This window comes from Paramormyrops kingsleyae, chromosome 22 (assembly GCF_048594095.1).
Source record: "Paramormyrops kingsleyae isolate MSU_618 chromosome 22, PKINGS_0.4, whole genome shotgun sequence".
Lineage (NCBI taxonomy): Eukaryota > Metazoa > Chordata > Actinopteri > Osteoglossiformes > Mormyridae > Paramormyrops > Paramormyrops kingsleyae.
In genome coordinates, this window is record NC_132818.1 from 679,371 (window position 1) to 697,807 (window position 18,437).

An 18,437-nucleotide genomic window follows, 5' to 3' on the forward strand; every position below is an offset into this window, starting at 1 on the left:
ATACAAGAAAACAAAAAATAATAAGCAAATATTTGGTTGACAGCAAGGAGCAGCAAGGCCAGCAGTTCTCTGTGGTGGGCCTGTTGTTCTGCCGTCAAACATACATACATTGTCAAAACTTTTTTCCACAGATTTATGGAGGTGAGAAGAGGACTGCTGAAGGCAGCTGTCTTGCTGTAATTACCCTAGTTATGCCCCCCTCCCACATTTAAAGACCGTCTTTGTGATCGGCTGCATGACAGGTTATTCCATTCCAGACACCTTGTCTTGTCTTATTTAAACTTTTCAGATGCAGTCTGTTGACCTTAAGAGACAGAAGGTCGAGCAAGCTATTCATCAGTAAGAACGAGGCTAAATTAGTGCCTGCGAGCAGTGCCGGGAGCCGCGTGTGCAAACGTCCTGTCACCTGCTGGCTGGTTTATCCATCTGAAAGGCGTTATCGGCCCTCGTTAGCTGTTAGCCTTAGCCCTCGTTGACTATAGCCAATATCTCCATGTGGCTTTTTCTTTTTTATCGAGTTTTCCCACCTGCTGTGTTTTGTGCATAACCCTGAATCCTAAGTCCATAGTACACAACATGACGCACAGATTACTCATCCAGGTCAGCAGATCGGGCAAACATTTCAAACTGCAGGATTAAGCTTTGCAGAAGCTGTCCTGCCCAATTAGCTAACCTGCCAATCTGTACACTATGCAGCTGCTGAATATGCTTAGAATACTTAAAATATGTTATAGAGCACAACTGCTTCTCCTTCGAGTCTGACATGATAATTTAAAAGGTAGACAAACATTTAATGATACATATACCATACAAAGAGGTACACTATGAAAAAATGGTAAAAAATCACTATTGAAATCTGTTTTATTTGTATTAGTTCACATCCTCACTTTCTAAATAGTAAATGATAATAGTAATTACCTAGTATTTAAGATATTTAAAACTACAATATAGTTTTATTTTCTGAATGGCATTGGTAAAGTGAAAAAATATATAACATAAAATTGATTACACTCAAATACTTTATTTCTGATTTGGTATTATATAAAAGCTAACCAACTATACATGAAGTAATAAATTAATTCCTTCACTTTCCATACTCACTTCTCCTATGCTAGGTCATGGGGGTCCGTGGGTGTCCAGAGCATATCCAGGAAGTTACAGGCACAAGGAAATAACACACACATATCTGAAATCATATCTGATTAAATATTATTACAGCACTTGAAACAAAAAAAATCATTTTGTGTAACTGAGAGTATTGTGTCAAATACTACAATTTTACAGTTATTGTCCTGAAAATACTGAACGTAGAACATGTATTGAACATAGACTGGCACAGGAAAAAAGCACAGGAAATTGTTGACCTCCAGAATCTCAGGCATGAACACACATCAAAAGCCTTGGTGCGTCACAGATGTGAATCACAGATAGCACTTGTGAGTGTATGCTGTGAGTATGTACCTACCCTACATTACAATGAAAAGATCACAGTCTTAATAACAGTGCATATAACTGAAACTGGGCTGCTGCTGATATTCACAGTTCAGCTTGGAGATGATGATTTGGCTGAGTTTGACTGTGAAATACCATCACATCTCCATCATGGTCCATCATGCTTATCTTGGGCTTATAGCATAAAAAATAGCCCTATGTTTAGAAAAGGCCTGGAGTCACACTGTCACAGAAGACCACCAGTGTCTGGTAAAAGGGCAAACGATTCACATGGGGCAAATTCTCTCCGTATCTGGGCGTAAAATACGCGTGCTAGAATGTAGAAAACGTCGAAAAGGGTCAATAGGGGGAATTAAATGTCTGTATACTTTTATTTGATCATATTCAGTTTCAGTTTTTCCTATGATTCATTCCTCTCAGTACTTGTCTGATTAATTTATTCATGCAGTGCAGCGTTGCAACACCTCCCAAAGACAGGCCTGTTTTTTTCCCCTCTGCACTCATCATTAGCTCGGAGTTACGATCCACGATGTGCGTTTAATTGTACTAAATGGTGTGCTGCATCCTTAGTCAACCCCGTGAAGACCTGCCGGAACACTGGGAATGTAGAGTGAGAAATAAACAATGACGGCAGCCATTTAGGCGGCCTGAGGTTGCTGGCTGGAGGATGATAACAGGGAAGCTGCAGCTCCTTATCCGCATCCCCAGGTCAAGAGACCTGATGTAGCGATTATGCGTTCCAGCTTTCTGCAGGAAAGTACCTTTTCCTCTCTGCATCTCAAGACTGAACGGGCAGTCCCCAGTTTAGGAACAAGTTCCATTACCTGTCTTTAAGTCGAATTTATAAGTAAGTTCAAAAAATAATAATATTGTGCACAACAAGAGGGACTTATTTGATATTTAATTAATAGTTTGATATAGCTGGTGCATTCTAATTAATTCTGAATTCTCTGAAGTCTTTTCTATTATATTTATTTTATTAATTCATTTGTCTGTATTTTTATATTATCCATGCTTTCTAAAGAATACTACACATGCCAGGACCACACATGCCACGCCAGCATACCATACACACCAGCATGCTACACACACCAGCATACTACACACACCAGCATACTACACTTGCTATACCACACATGCCATGCCAGTATATCCCACACACCAGCATACTACACAGACCAGCATACTACACTTGCCAGTACCAGACATGCCACACCAGTGTACCCTACACACCGGCATACTACACACACCAGTGTACTACACATGCCAGTACCACACATGCCACGCCAGTGTACCATACACACCAGCATACTACACACACCAGCATACTACACAGACCAGCATACTACACTTGCCAGTACCAGACATGCCACACCAGTGTACCCTACACACCGGCATACTACACACACCAGTATACTACACATGCCAGTACCACACATGCCACGCCAGTGTACCCTGCTCAACCTGCCAGGCACAGCCTGACTCTTGTCATCTTACCCCAGAGAAGACTGAAAATAGACTTTTTTTTCCCTGCTTATTCTATTTTTATAGTCTCGCTGACATTATTCAGTAAAGCTCCTCATCTGTTTCTCTTTGGCACTGGAGCCAGTGTCAGTCACAGCCATGCATTTCACCTTGTCACAACCATCAGATATCATTTTTCTGATCTTCCCTTATTCTGAAATCTGTTCCTCTTGTATAATTTGCTGCTGTCCTTCTCAGTGGTGGTTCAGCTCTACAATTAACAATAATTTATTCTTCCATATACAGTATATTGTTCTTTGACAGGATTTAAATAGGGTGTTTTTTTAATATTGTACATCACACTTGAAAACATACAGTAACTTCACTGTGTCTTGCTTGAAAAGTTAACAGACCTACCATTGGAGCACATTGGATCACATACACACTATTAAGAGAAATAGGGAGAATTTGCTATATATTCTGTCATTTAAAATGGACCAGAGGATTGGCTCTTATTTGATTTATTTTTTTAACAGGTTAATAAAAAAGGTCTATGTTGTGGAAGAAAAATATTTTTTTTCTTGGCATTATATAAAATGTGATAAAGTGAGGATTTTCCTCTTGCAGAAAATTGAAAAATATTGGATTTAGTTTAGCCAGTAAGCTGGTACACATTTTATAAACCACGTTTCAGAAGCGTTGTATAGAACAGATAATCCAGATCCACAAAATATTTACTCTTAGGAGGCTGTGAGTTGCTTCTTGATTTTACTGCTGTTATGGCATTGTAATAAAGTATATTACTGAAATCCATGTCTGCAGTATATTGAATATGTGTTTCCTTCATTTAAAAAGCATGTGGATTACATCTCTGCAGATGCTTTTCAGCAGAGTACATTTCGTTGTTTGTTCATTTCATACCTAGAAACTTAGATTAGGATAGACATATTCACATACATACGGACACACACACATACATATTTCCATACATACATGTATACATACATACACAGGGTCCAGGAGAAACTGGAGGAATGATATCATTCTTGACTCACATCTGCTCATCTGATAGGCACAATCAGCGCTTTCTGGTGCTGCTCTGATTCAGATCCCAGTGGGAAGTTGCTGTAACTCCTCTCAAAGTAGTAGAAGGCAGCCTGAGTTCTTGGACTCTGCAAAGTTGGACGTTTAACTTGCCATGTTCAAAATCTCACTTTGTGATTAATAGATATAGGGCTCATTTTCCACAAACACTAATGCATTGTGCGTAAGAACTGGATAGAATTCCAGTTCTTATGGGCAGACTTTCATACTGGCTAGCTAGCAGGTTATCTAGCGATAAATTAACTTTGCATAGACTGTTTCTGTGGATATTTAAGCTGAAGATTTCTGTCCTGAAGGCATTTTGTTTACAGTTTGATCATAGAATGGCTGTTCTCACATGCAGTCAATTGGATAATTGGATCCTCTGCTTCAATAAGCACTCAATTAAAAAAAGTCTTTATTGATAAATTAGGGTCAGTATTTCAGTTTATGTTAGGAAAAACAACCCAGCTGTTATTTGCTATATGCATCAGAAAATGTCTGGTAAGAAAAATAATTTTGCTATATTTTGTTTCTCTCTTTTCATGCAAATGCACTTGCAATTCATGTTGAAAACTGGACCATTACTCTTTGACGATAACGGTCATCCTGCTGCATTCCAGAGGCCTGAATCAGTGCCAGAGCATCTTCTGCTCTGAACAGTAACTAAAAGGGCAGCTAAAAACACAGGGCATCATGGGAGTGTGAATATATGGCTGAACAAAACAAAGCAGTCTTCCGCTTGACGTTATTTCACAGCCATCTCTAATGATGTCTCTCTAATGGTCTAATTGGCACAGTTTCAAGGGGAGATTATACGTAGTTCTCATTCTTACCTCATATATTATATAGCATCAGATGTATAATTATTTATTTTATTGGTCTTGGATAGGTTGAGTGTTTCGTTGTGGTTGGTTTGATGTCTTGGATTGCCTTGGTTATATTTGCTAAAAAATGAGTGTTATTGACAGAGATAGTCAACCTTTCCTTGCACGGATAAACATGTCTATGGAAAACTTGCCTCTGTCCATTGGAAAAAAAAAAACTATGTATGCTACGTTTGTAATACGATGTGTGTGGCAAAAAATAGCTTTTTGATCACAGTGTTCATCAGGATTTGCAATGGTGTTGATCCCTGGTTATTGATATATTTAAATATGTAGGAAAAGTCAGGAACGTCTGTAGAAGAAATGCTTCTCCGGTTTTGTGCGAACACTTGGCCGTGTGTAAATCTTTAGGGAACCCCCAAACCTCTTCTCCACTTTAAGATCCAATGAATCTTATTCTGAAATGAGATGCTACTGATTTAGCATTACCTTCTGTCAGAGACTGAGAACAGTTCATGTTGTAAAGGAGGCAACAAAAATGTATGTAAAGAGTAAGCCATGTGGCAATGCGTCATGCAATAATGCCACATTATGCAATAACTGAACAAAATGTTACAAAGTTTTCATCACATAATGCACTGTTATTACAAAACGTGTTGTTACACATCATGTAACAACACAATATGTAATAAAACCGCATTATGTAATAACTATAAAAAATGTCTTCAAATGTAACTTTTACATGGTGTGTGACAAAGTATCATGTAATGACACCACATGTTGTGATGAAAAGTTGTTACATTTTGTCGAGTTATTATATCCTCCTGAAACCCAAGGGAAAAAGTGTCCTTCAGTTTTAGGTTAATTGTGATTTTCAATGTCTTTGGAAGAAATAAGACATCTTTTTTCAAATTTATTTTTATTTTTAATTTCACAGCATGTCTTCTTTAGTGTACAACAGGAATGTTTCCTTACATCAGTGAAAAGATATATGCAAAAACAAAATGTCCACTACAATGGACATAAATGAATGGGTGGGGTCTCAGGAGGATATGATGCAACATTATTCTCTTAGGGTCTGTTTTAGCTCGTGGCAAAATATCTATGCTTGGTTATGAATAAGTACATTATCATTTACCTACCGGCTACACATATGAGTAGACAGCCATAAAATTTTGAAGGCCATTTTCTCAGTTTCAGTATCAGCGTAATTACTGTGTTTTGTTTTGGTATGGCAGTATGGTGGTGAACCATTAACAATATGGCGACAGGCCCGTTTCTGGATATATATCCAAACAGAGTTGTACCACAGATATTTCTAATCGTGATAGATGATGTGGAATTTCCTGGAGTGTTTTCCCTTCTTTTCTATCCATGGGTAAGTGATTTAATCAATGTAGACCATCTGTACTGGAAAAACATGAATGACCAATTGGCCTTGAGTCTAATTTCTGAAACAAAGACAACAACAACAAATTTATTTTTGTATAGCGCATTATCACAACATTACATTGTCCCAAAGCGCTTTACAGCATCCCCACCCAAAGCCCCCAGTGAGTAAGCCATAGGCGACAGTGGCAAGGAAAAACTCCCTAGAAGGAAGAAACCTTGGGAGGGACCAGACTCAAAGGGGGAGCCCATCCTCCAGGGGCCGGCAGAGAGAGCTATGTGTGAATCGTATAACTGGCCATCTAATTCACCAGAAGATTAACCTGAAAGTTAGTAACTTCTCCTGAACCTCCTTTCTGATATTGAGGCTACTTTATGCAAATTAGATAATTAGAAATGTGCATTTCTGTTACTGACATCATCCCAGTGGAGGAAGCTTTGTGTCTTTGTCACTTCTTCACAATCTGTGTTTGGAATGCCTTAAATGGATGCCCAGAACCCTTTGAAATAGTGTGAGAATTTCGCTGTCTCCATTATCAACACAGAACAAATGTGCACAATACCGGCTATTGCTCATTGACAAGGCAGCTTACAAGCCAATGGAGAGTATAAACTACTTGACATTCATCCATCTATCCATCTTCAGTATTAGTCTCCAGTACAGGGTCACAGCAATCATAAGGCTTACTGTAGGAAGTCCAGGACATAAGGCAGGGGACAGTAAAATGCTTTGTTTATTTAAATATCATTCTTAAATAGACCTAGAGATTGTGTCTCATGACATTTGGTTACTAAACTGACCTTTTTTTATCCAATCCAACTTCATCCAGCAATTTCCCAAGTTTATACAGATGTATTGTGTACAGATTTCATACCTGAGCAGTTCAAGTTAAGCACTTTTCCCAACAGTACTAATCCAAGGACCCTTCTAGATCAGGTGACCTTTTGGTGTCTTTTCCTGCCTCGCTACCTACTGTCCTAAGCTAAAAGTGGAATGTCATCAATTAGCAGCCCAAAACAACAAACCTACACAGTCAACTTGAAAAATGCCGTGCTGGGAAAATCAGTCCCACACAGTGTATGAATTTTTTTGGTGTGTAACATCTAATTCTTCTTCAGTATGTCACAAATGGTTCACTAGCCATAGACAATGACAGCTTTAATAATGGCAAGAATGATAGACTGCACTTCACTCTTACACTGCTGATCTCCTCGTATCATTTTACCCCCTGTAATCATTCAGCTTTCATGCAGACGTACATTGAAGTCCTGTGTGACTATCGTCTCTGTTAGTGTTTACCCTAGGAGCTCATCGGTGCTGCTGAAACTAATTTGGTAGTCTGTTGGTCCCTCACTGCACACACATGACAGGGTTAATTTAACCGGTGGGCGTGTATATTTCTGAACCACCTTGTGGCACGATGGGACTCTTTAACTCTTCTGATGGGAGTTAAGTGGCAGGTACTACTGAGCTTGAACAATGGTATCATCTCTCCAGAATCAATGAAATAATTGATTTACGGTGTAGGTTACTGTTGTCATACTAATTCACTGAAAAATATTAACAAAGGTTGACTACCACACATGTCCCCAGCATCTTTTATTGATTATTGTCACTCAATTGTATGGCAAAAGGTCAATTTCTTAACTATGTCATCAAATACTTCAGAGCTGCTAATAGCCAGTGTGGTACACAGTGCTGTCTCATATGTATAAATCATCAGTACTGCTTATCCAGTGCAAGGTCACTGTCAACCTGCTGACTGTCCTCAGAGGGAGGCAAAGGACACTGGTCCATAATAGGGCACAAACTCACACGGGGGGTAGGGGGAGGGGGTTCAGAGACACCGGTCCGCCTATGGGAGTAAATCAAAGTGTGTAGCAGAAAGCCAAGAGAATGTGGGGAGGACAAGGTCCCCATTCGCAGAGCCAGGCTGCAGCTCAAACCTACATGCCGCGTGTCATAAAAACCATTGTCTCAATTTTATAAAAGGCTGTGTCTACAATTTTAAAAAATGCCGAAAGTATTTTGTTTTTTTACTTATGGTTATGGTTAGGGCTCGAAGGAGAATTAAGGTTATGCCCTAAGGAATGAATGGAGAGTCTCCATAAAGATAGGAATACATGGACTGTGTGTGTGTGTGTGTGTGTGCCTTGTGCCCATAGCCTCCGGAATAGGCTCTGGCCCCCCGTGACTGTGAATAGGACAAGCAGTTATAGAAAACTGATGGAGGATTGGATAATCTTAGTCAGAAAATCCCTGTATCTGTATGTATTTATACACACGTTTATTTTGTTTATCTGATTCTATATTGTAGTTTCCTCACAACTAAATTTCTTACTTTTTCCATTTTTAAACATCTACTTATCTCTCATTGTTCTGTTCTCTCTCCTTCTCCCCAGGATCAACCTCAGGGTCTTTAAATGCGAGGCAGACAGAAGCGAAACAAAGATTAACCGCATCATTGAAAAGAATAAAGTGTAATCACATGAGAAATAAGCACAAATCAGTCAGAAGCATAGGAAAATTGAGAATCGAGGACTGAACTTTCAAGAATCCTCCTGGGAATATTAATCCATGGAGAGCAAGCATATATGTTCTACTCCTGTTCAGATGTTTCATTTAAATGAGCTGGTCCCATCAAAACACAAAAGACATTCTGCTCTTGTCCATTGACTGTGACTCATTTCTTGAAGCTTGCCTACACCGGACAGAACTTGAATTTTCCCAAACCAATTCCTTTAAGACTTAATTCTCCATTGCTGGAATTGTACTGATACCCTGAATTAGGTATCCTTTGGTATCATCAATGGCTTCACGAGAAACACCAATGGCCAACTGTGGGGGCAGAGCGGTCAGTGCCTTTATCTGGTCTGTTGCAATTATTTCAATGCTTCTGACAACTGGGGTCCGAGGAGACTGTTGGCTGATTGAGGGAGAAAAGGGATTTGTGTGGCTTGCCATTTGCAGCCAAAACCAACCACCGTACGAGGCTATCCCTCAGCATATCAACAGCACCATTGTGGACCTGCGTCTCAATGAGAATAAGATCAAAAGCATTCACTACTCCTCTCTCAGCCGCTTTGGCAATCTTACATATCTCAATTTGACGAAGAATGAGATCAGTTACATAGAAGATGGAGCATTTTCGGCTCAGTTCAACCTGCAGGTTCTTCAGCTTGGTTTCAACCGATTGAGGAATCTAACTGAGGGGATTCTCAGAGGCTTGGGCAAGCTACAGTACCTCTACCTCCAGGCAAACCTGATTGAAACAGTGACACCCAATGCCTTCTGGGAATGCCCCAACATCGAAAACATAGACCTCTCCATGAACCGCATTCAGCAGCTGGATGGTTCAACGTTCTCCAGCTTGACAAAACTCACCACCTGTGAGCTCTACACCAACCCTTTCAATTGCTCCTGTGAACTTCTGGGATTCGTCAAGTGGCTCTCCGTGTTTCCCAACAGGACGAATGAGCGCATGGTATGCGAGTCTCCGCCAGGTTTCTCTGGCTACAGCCTTCTCAGCCAGAATCCCAACATGCCAACGTTCCGCAACGCCCTGCACATGCTGTCCACTGTGTGCACTGATGACTATGTAACACCATACATTGTTCTGCCCTCAGAAACAACTACGGTTCCGCCAGCTTTCACCCCCTGTGGCCTGGAGGACTGCCCTTCCGGAACCGACCCAGAGGATCCGAACATGAATGTGAGCCCGACATACATTGACCTTGACGTGAAGCCCATCATGAAGCTTAAACACGTCACCCAAACCAGTGCCACCATACTGGTTCAGATCCCACATCCGTTCAAAAAGATGTACATCCTCGTCCTCTATAACAATAGCTTCTTCACTGACATCCAAAATCTAAAAAACCAAAAGGAGGAAATTGAGCTGAAAAATCTGAAAGCTCACACTGACTACACCTTCTGTGTGGCCTCAATACGGAACTCACTGAGATTCAATCACACATGTCTGACCATCTCCACAGGACTCAAAAATGGGAAGCAGAGGGTGGATAACAATTCCACCGCCACACATTACATCATGACAATTCTTGGTTGTCTCTTCAGCATGATTATCGTCTTAGGGGTGGTCTATTACTGCTTGAGGAAAAAACGACAACAAGACGAAAACCACAAAAAGGGAGGAAGCCTCAAGAAAAATATCATTGAACTGAAGTATGGGGCAGAACTAGAGGGAGGAACTATTTCTCGTATGTCTCAAAAGCAGATGATGGCTGGAGAGACCATGTCCAGAATGCCATACTTACCCCCCAGTGGGGATATCGAGCAGTACAAACTTCAGGATATAAGTGACACTCCTAAAATGGCTAAGGGGAGTTACATTGAGGTGCGCACTGGAGAGCCTCCTGATCGCAGAGAGTGTGACCCTTCCATGTCTGGAAACAACCAAGGTTCTGTAGCAGAGATCTCAACCATCGCTAAAGAGGTGGACAAAGTAAATCAGATCATCAACAACTGCATAGATGCTCTGAAGTCCGAAAGTACGTCATTCCAAGGTATGAAGTCTGGAGCGGTGTCGACTGCGGAGCCGCAGTTAGTGCTGATATCGGAACAGCCACAGAGCGCTTCTGGCTTCCTGTCTCCTGTCTACAAAGGCAGTTACCATCACTCGCTGCAGAGGCGTCAGAGCCCGGAGGCTTCCCCCAAGCGGCCGGGAACTTCCGTTGGGATGCGGAGCCCAAGGTCCTTCCGTTCAGAAGGAGCCTACAAGTCCGAGGCCAAGTACATAGAGAAGACCTCACCGACTGGAGACACAATCCTGACCATCACGCCTGCGGCAGCCATATTGAGGGCAGAGGCAGAGAAGATCCGGCAGTACAGCGAGCACCGGCACTCCTACCCCGACCAATCCGACCAGCCAGAGGGACCCGGGAACCGCAAGCCGTCCATACTGGAACCACTCACCCGGCCCCGGCCCAGAGATCTCGCCTACTCTCAGCTCTCTCCCCAGTATCACAATCTTAGCTATTCCTCCAGTCCGGAGTACTACTGCAAGCCTGCTCACACCATATGGGAGCGGTTTAAGCTTCATCGCAAGCGCCACAAAGAGGAGGAGTACATGGCCGCTGGACACGCGTTGCGCAAAAAGGTGCAGTTCGCTAAGGATGAAGACTTGCATGATATTTTGGACTATTGGAAAGGAGTTTCAGCGCAACAGAAGTCTTGATTTCCCCCAGACTTTTGTTATTAGATCTGGACCAAAATTACACAAATGTGCAAACATTTAAACTGCATTGAAAAAAAAAATTATGCTAATATAATTTATTGAAAACTTGCTACTGTTTTTATTCAGTGTTCCAGGATGACATGGAGAAAGACGTAATAGACCAACAGATTGGAATTTCTTAGTGTGTCTTAAATTAATAAAAAAAATAACTTTTTCCTTATAAAAGCAAAAATGATACAAACAAAAATGCATTGGAAATCACTATTAGGGTATCACACGGCCGTTTCCAGTGACTGTGAATTAACCGTTGTATACTTTAAGACATAAACAGGCAAAAAAGTCCGCTGAACACTGTATACAAGACTGTGTATTTTCTGTTTTTTATTTAGTTTTAATTCACTTATTTATTTATCTGTCAGAGCTGCACTTACATGCACACAAACATTTGGCATTATTGAACAAAGTATATAGTATGATTTTCTTCATACACATTCAGAAACACAGAGACTCATATGTGTTTCGCCTGAGATATATACTAATTCTGTATCAGTGCGGAAAGAACTATATGTAAAGACAAATTTCTATATTTGCAAGTTTTGTGGTTTAGAAAAGGAATGATTACCTATTTGAAGTTGATTTTAAACATAACTTTCAGAGACAGCATCTCCATATTGTTTTACTGCTCAAACGAATGTCTCATGCACACATGGATAAAATTGCACCACGCAAAGAAATCGTACATTCTTCAGCAAATCTCATTATTCTTTCCGTTTCCTCTGCCATTGTGTATCTTTTAGTAATGTCAATCAAACTGCACAATATAAAATTACCCATTCAAAATATTCTTTTAAAATTTTGATTCCATAGAATGAAGTTCTACCAACTCTTACATTTATGAGTGAGTGACAGACCCCAGTAGTAACTTTCTCTTTCTAGATGACATCTCCACACGTTTTCCGTTTAGTGCAATAAAAATAAAATTCTTGCAAGAACTCTTATTCATCTGCATCAGACCTCTGATGCCATGTATACCCAATTGTTAACAAAAAAAAATTCTAATGTAAATGACCGATTTTCCTTTGAACAATACATTTGAAAGCTTATATATATATATATATTTTTCTTAACCAATGGATATTTTGAAGGAAACATCCTGAATGCATAATCGACAGATTATCTGACTCTGTAGCTATCACAGTATCCCAGAACATTGTTGATATAAGTACCTGAGATATACAATACGCACAGATTTTTAACTTCAAGTGACACAAGTCATTGTCCATGTATTATATTCATGCTATTACACTGATATTGCTTGTTCCGCAGATGTTCGTCCATAAATTGACATTGCAGCTCTAATGATGAATGTATTCTATACATAATTAAAGTTTACCAACATCCTTCTTTCCTTTCACCTTCTGTCTGCTATTTCAACCCATTTAACAAAACCACTGCCTGTTTTGTTCTCCACACACTTACAATTGTATTATTTATTTGTTATTGTCAAATATCTGTCAAAAATGTCCATAGATAGTACATTGTAAAATTTAAAAAAGGTGTTAATACTTGGTAGCCTGTCACTGTACAATGTTTCTCTACTTCCAGGGTAAAACAGCACATCTAACTATGTTAATCCTCAGTTAGTTGACTCCTGTAAGTCAGCCAGTTGAAAAGTGTCAAAAAGAACTTGGATAATGTATTTATAACGGGCTAATGTAGTTTTAATGCCATTCACAAATGCTCATTTGCCAGATGTAACTAAACTGTTGTCAGTTATTTGTGTTTTCTGATTATGTCCTTGAGTGGTATTGCAAATCTAGAAGGTGATTGGCTTGTCCAATTGCTTATTTCAACCGCCTTAAACTTTTTTGGACTTCTGGAGTTTTCCTTCATACTTACCAGGACTTTTTGATCTCTCCTCTTTTTTTCTCTCAATGCAACTAAGTAGATTTCATGAGCCGTGTGTTTTACAAATATATAGCCTCGTTTCCAAAAAAGTTGGGAAGCTGTGAAAAATGTAAATAAAAACAGAATGCAAGGATTTGCAAATCATATAAACCCAAATTTAATAGAAAATAGAACAAAAACAACATTTGAAATGCTTAAACTGAGAAATGTTATTGTTTTATGACAAATATATGCTGGGTTTGAATTTGATGCCAGCAACACATTTTAAAAAGGTTGGGACAGGGACAACAAAACACTGGAAAAGTTGTGTGATGCTAAAACAAAACACTTGGCTGAATATCTCACAACTAATTATGTTAACCGTCAACAGGTCAGTAAGATGCTTGAGTATAAAAAGAGTCTCTGTGCAGTGAAGATGGGGAGAGGTTCAGCACTCTGTGCAGTGAAGATGGGGAGAGGTTCAGCACTCTGTGCAGTGAAGATGGGGAGAGGTTCAGCACTCTGTGCAGTGAAGATGGGGAGAGGTTCAGGACTGAGTGGGCAAATAGTGCAACAATTTAAGAATAATGTTCCTCAACATAATATTGCAAAGAATTTGGGAATTTCTACAACTACTGTACATAATATCATTAAGATCCTGAGAATCCGGAGAAATCTCTGTACACAAGGGACAAGCCCAAAAACCAATATTTGACAGCCGTGATCTTTGGGGTCCTCAGGCGGCACTGCATTAAAAACAAACACGATTCTATAGTGGAAATCACTGCACGGGCTCAGGAACACTTCCGAAAACTCTTGTCTTTGAATAAGGTTTATCACTGCATCCACAAATGCAGGATGAAACTCTACCATGCAAAGTAGAAACCATATCTAAACATGATCCAGAAACTCTGTTGACTTCTCTGGGCCTGAGATCATTTAAGATGGACTGAGGCAAAATGGAAAACTGTCCTGTGGTCTGATGAATCAAGATTTCAAATTCTTTTTGTAAATTATGGACGCTGCTTCCTCTGGGCTAAAGAGGAGAGGGACCATCTAACTTGTTATTGGCAGACAGTTAAAAGCCCAGCATCTGTGATGGTGTGGGGGTGCATTAGTGCTCATGGCATCGGTAGCTTGCACATCTGGGAAGGGACCATTAATGCTGAACGATATATATACAGGTTTTGGAGCAACATATGCTGCCATCCAGACAGGCCTTATATATTTCAGCAAGACAAAGCCAAACCGCATTCCGCCAGTATTACAGCAGCATGGCAGTAGTAGAAAGGTCCAAGAGCTCGACTGGCCTGCCTGTAGTCCCGACCTGTCACCCACTGAAAACATTGAAACAAAAACTATGACAAAGGGAATCCCAAACTGCTGAGCAGTTGAAATCCTACATCCGGCAAGAATGGGACAACAACTCATTTCAAAACTCCAGCAAATGGTCCCCTCAGTTCCCAAATGTTTACAGAGTATTGTTAAAAGAAGAGGTGATGCAACACCATGGTAAACATGCCCCTGTCCCGCTGAAACGTTGCTGGTATCAAATTCAAACTGAGGATGAATTTGTCATAAAACAAAAAAAAATTCTCAGTTTAAACATTTGATATGTTGTCTTTGTTCTACTTCAAATTAAATATGGGTTTATATGGTTTGTAAATCATTGCATTCTGTTTTATGTACTTTTTACGCAGCGTCCCAACTTTTCTGGAAACGGCGTTGTATTAGCCAGTAACCTTTGTGTTTTTGTACTGCATATTGTAGCACTCTTGTGTTTCAATGAATATCAAACGATCTTCAGAAAGGAAGGCGAATGACTATAACTAAGCATATTGGAAATAGAACAACAGCACAATAAAGCAGATCCTTTCTTTTTTTTAGTTTCTTATTGTTATGTCACCTGATTTCGGGCAAAGCACTGAGCGGTGCTCAGTTGGGGATCAACGTCTTCCATCATTTATTTAGTTTTCGAATGCTCTAATCCAGGGTAATTTGGGAGGATTATCAAGTGGCGTATTATTAGTTCTGATGTCAGTCTCAGAAGATACAGTTCCAATGTCATACTGTACCTTGGATTTAAACCTATAAATCTTACTAATTAATGTAGCAGTGTCAGTCATCCATATGTGTTGGCAACCATATTCTTTGACATTTGATTACTTTGGTATTTATTCTTTATATAGTCTCATGGGCAAGCAGCCAATTTAATTTTTCATCAACTTTTGGAGAGTTTTGGGGGAAGCAAAGTCCAAAACTCACACTCTGTATATGAAACGTTCTGAAACACAGCCTGTATCATCCTCTTCATAGCGTAAGGGGCTTTCAAATTTCACGTTGGTAGTATAAATACTGCTATTATCCATCCGTCCGTCCATCTTCATTAAGCTTTTCCTGGTGATTTATGCAGTGGTAGTACAGCTAGCAGTTTCATATAGACCTATTTCCACGGCAACAGAATCCAAGTCCAGGAGAATCCAGGAGAATCCCAAATACTACTGTTGTAAAATATATGTAAAATATCTTCCATACTGCCTATCAAGTACAGGGTCATGGTAAGCCTGGAGCCTATCCCAAGAAAGGCACGGCACCACGCTGGCCTAAATTTATTTGTTTAATTAAACACAAAGCGAGCTAGCTTAACATGCCTTCACAATGTTCTGGAAGGTAATATTTATAGCTACATATTTAAGCTTCTACATTACACACTTGATTTAAGTCTGTGTAGTCCTGTACAACTAATGAATACTGAGTTCAATGAAAAGTTTAGCTTACTTTGATTGTTGCTGTAATTAGTAGATTTTTGGTGTAATTACTTCATTTTTCATTATGAGAAATACAAGGAGGGTGTGGATATTTCGGGGGAGGGCTGAGGTCAGGGGACAAGCCCCATTACTCACCTGTAATTAATCATTCAGGGGTATAAACCAAGGCTGCTGTGTATTCATGGAAAGAGTGTCCGGCTGTACTGGGTGTCCTGTGCTTTGAAGCCACAGGCTGGGAAGGTGTGTTGTATGATGCTCAGCTGGCTGTCCGTTACATGCGAAGGGTGCCAAATAAAATCACCCTATTCCAACCTTCAGTCCCTGTGTCCCGTGGATCTGTTCAGTCTCCGGAGAACCCGACGTGTCAATCTCGGTGCCGGATCCTGGGAACAGATCCACCACTGCGGACACCAGCTGGCCTGTATCCTGGACTGGAGACCGATGTGGAGGAACTACCTGGTGAGGATCCTTCTACACCGAAGATCTTGGGCATCTCAGGACCGGACTACCCGAAAAGGGGTTAGAGTGCTTCTTTTACACCCTGAAAAGGGGAGGAAGCATTTGAAGGTGTTTTGGGATTGGAAGCGCTCTGAGTCACCTTCGGGACTGGCCTGAAAAGGGGGGTGGTGCTATTCTTCATCTTCCTGAGATGGTCTGTACAGGGCAGCCATGGCCTCAGAACCCCCCTGCCCTTCCATAGAAGTCAAAGCACCTGATACTCTCCTTTAGTATTTCTCTTTATCTTCCTTTACCTTTTGTCCATTCCCCTATTTTGGGTTCAGGTCCCTTCCTAATAAACAAATGATTAAATGGAACATGCACCGCTGCCATATCCCACAGAAGTGAGAGCACCCCCAAGTGAGAGCACCAGTGGGATCCTGTTTTGGTGGCCATATTGGGGAGTGCCACTGGAACTTGGAGCTGCTGATTTAACTGGTGGTGCAGGAGAACTCGTGTATGGCTGATTGGTGGTGCAGGAGAACTGGGGTGTGGCTGATTGGTGGTGCAGGAGAACTGGGGTGTGACCGATTGGTGGTGCAGGAGAACTCGGGTGTGGCTTATTGGTGGTGCAGGAGAACTGGGGTGTGGCTGATTGGTGGTGCAGGAGAACTCGGGTGTGGCTGATTGGTGGTGCAGGAGAACTCGGGTGTGGATGATTGGTGGTGCAGGAGAACTCGGGTGTGGATGATTGGTGGTGCAGGAGAACTCGGGTGTGGCTGATGGGTGGAACCGGTGGACAAGAAGCAGGACATGGCAACCAGGACGTAACAGCTACAAAACAAAACAAAACCACTAGAGAATTAACCCTACTAAACTAGAGACTCCAGCATGCAGGAACCCTGGATCTGGAGAGGGGATCAGTTTGGCTTTCAGAAAGTGAAGACATAAAGAATCCCCTGTAATGATGGGAAGACGTGATCCATTACTGATACAACGCACAATCAAATTAAAAATCCAGAAAACAGGTCAGAAACAGGCAGGGAAACAAAGTACACATCTCTTTGATGGACTGAAGAGGAAGATGTGTGGTGACTAATTATGAACAGGTGATCTCAATATTCAGGTGAGGCAGAGTGTGGGGGAGCCAAGCTGGTCAATACTGATCTGGATGTCAAATCTGGAACCTCCAAAATGGTTTCACTTTCATTTCTATTGTCATCCTATACTGCAAGCCAGGGGCGTTGCTAGAGATTTTGGGCCCCATGAAAGCATATCATATTAGGCCCCCCAGTCCAAACCAATCCAGTTATTTTCCTAATTTTTTAGGGCCCCTGTCACTCAGGGGCCCTTGGAATCGTCCTAGCTTTCCTCCCCCTTACGGCGCCCCTGCTGCAAGCACTACTGTAAAACATGTGTTGCTGGTCATCCTGTCCCTCCTGTTGTCAGTCTTTTTGTTCCCCCCCTCCTCCCTGTTGGCCACATGGCTCAACTTGTTGAGCATGTGGTTACCTATGAACTCCTCTGTCTTGTGTTTGAATCTTACTTCCTCTGTTTTGTATTTTGTTCCTAGTGTTTCTTTTGTATCAGTTTAGTCCTGTGATTTTGTATTCAGTTCAGGTTTCTTGTTTTGAGCCTTAGTTGTGTTTTATCGGTTTTTGTTATTCCCTGTGTTAGATTCTGTTTTCCTCGTTCCTTGGTTAGTTCTTAGTTTCCCTGTTTAGTGAAATTATTCGTTTCACCTGTGACCTGTTTTCCCAACCCTTGTTGATTAATCTCACCTGCCCCTTGTTAGTCTTGTTACCCCTCAGTATTTAAGTCCCTGCCTCTGTTCAGTTCCCTAGTGGTTTGTTGATTGTTGGATGTCAGTGAAGTTTGTATGTTGCTAAAGATGGTTGTGTTTTGTTCTTTGCCTGCCAGCCAATCTGCTT

The 18,437-nt window shown here is 40.9% G+C and overlaps 1 protein-coding gene across 7 annotated transcripts in view; it reads left to right on the plus strand.

Moving 5' to 3' along the window:
• Positions 1 to 16,505, plus strand: part of LOC111853264 (protein ELFN1-like) — a 137,454-nt gene extending 120,949 nt beyond the window's left edge. For 6 of the 7 annotated variants that reach the window (XM_023829976.2, XM_072705076.1, XM_023829974.2 and 3 more), the window contains one exon: positions 8,619 to 16,505. In XM_023829976.2, coding sequence (XP_023685744.1) covers positions 9,026 to 11,413 — 2,388 coding nt within the window. In that variant the 5' untranslated portion in view covers positions 8,619 to 9,025 and the 3' untranslated portion in view covers positions 11,414 to 16,505. The remainder of the gene's footprint in view (positions 1 to 8,618) is intronic. The other variant, XR_011984779.1, reaches the window with a different exon arrangement.
• Positions 16,506 to 18,437: the final 1,932 nt, after the last annotated feature.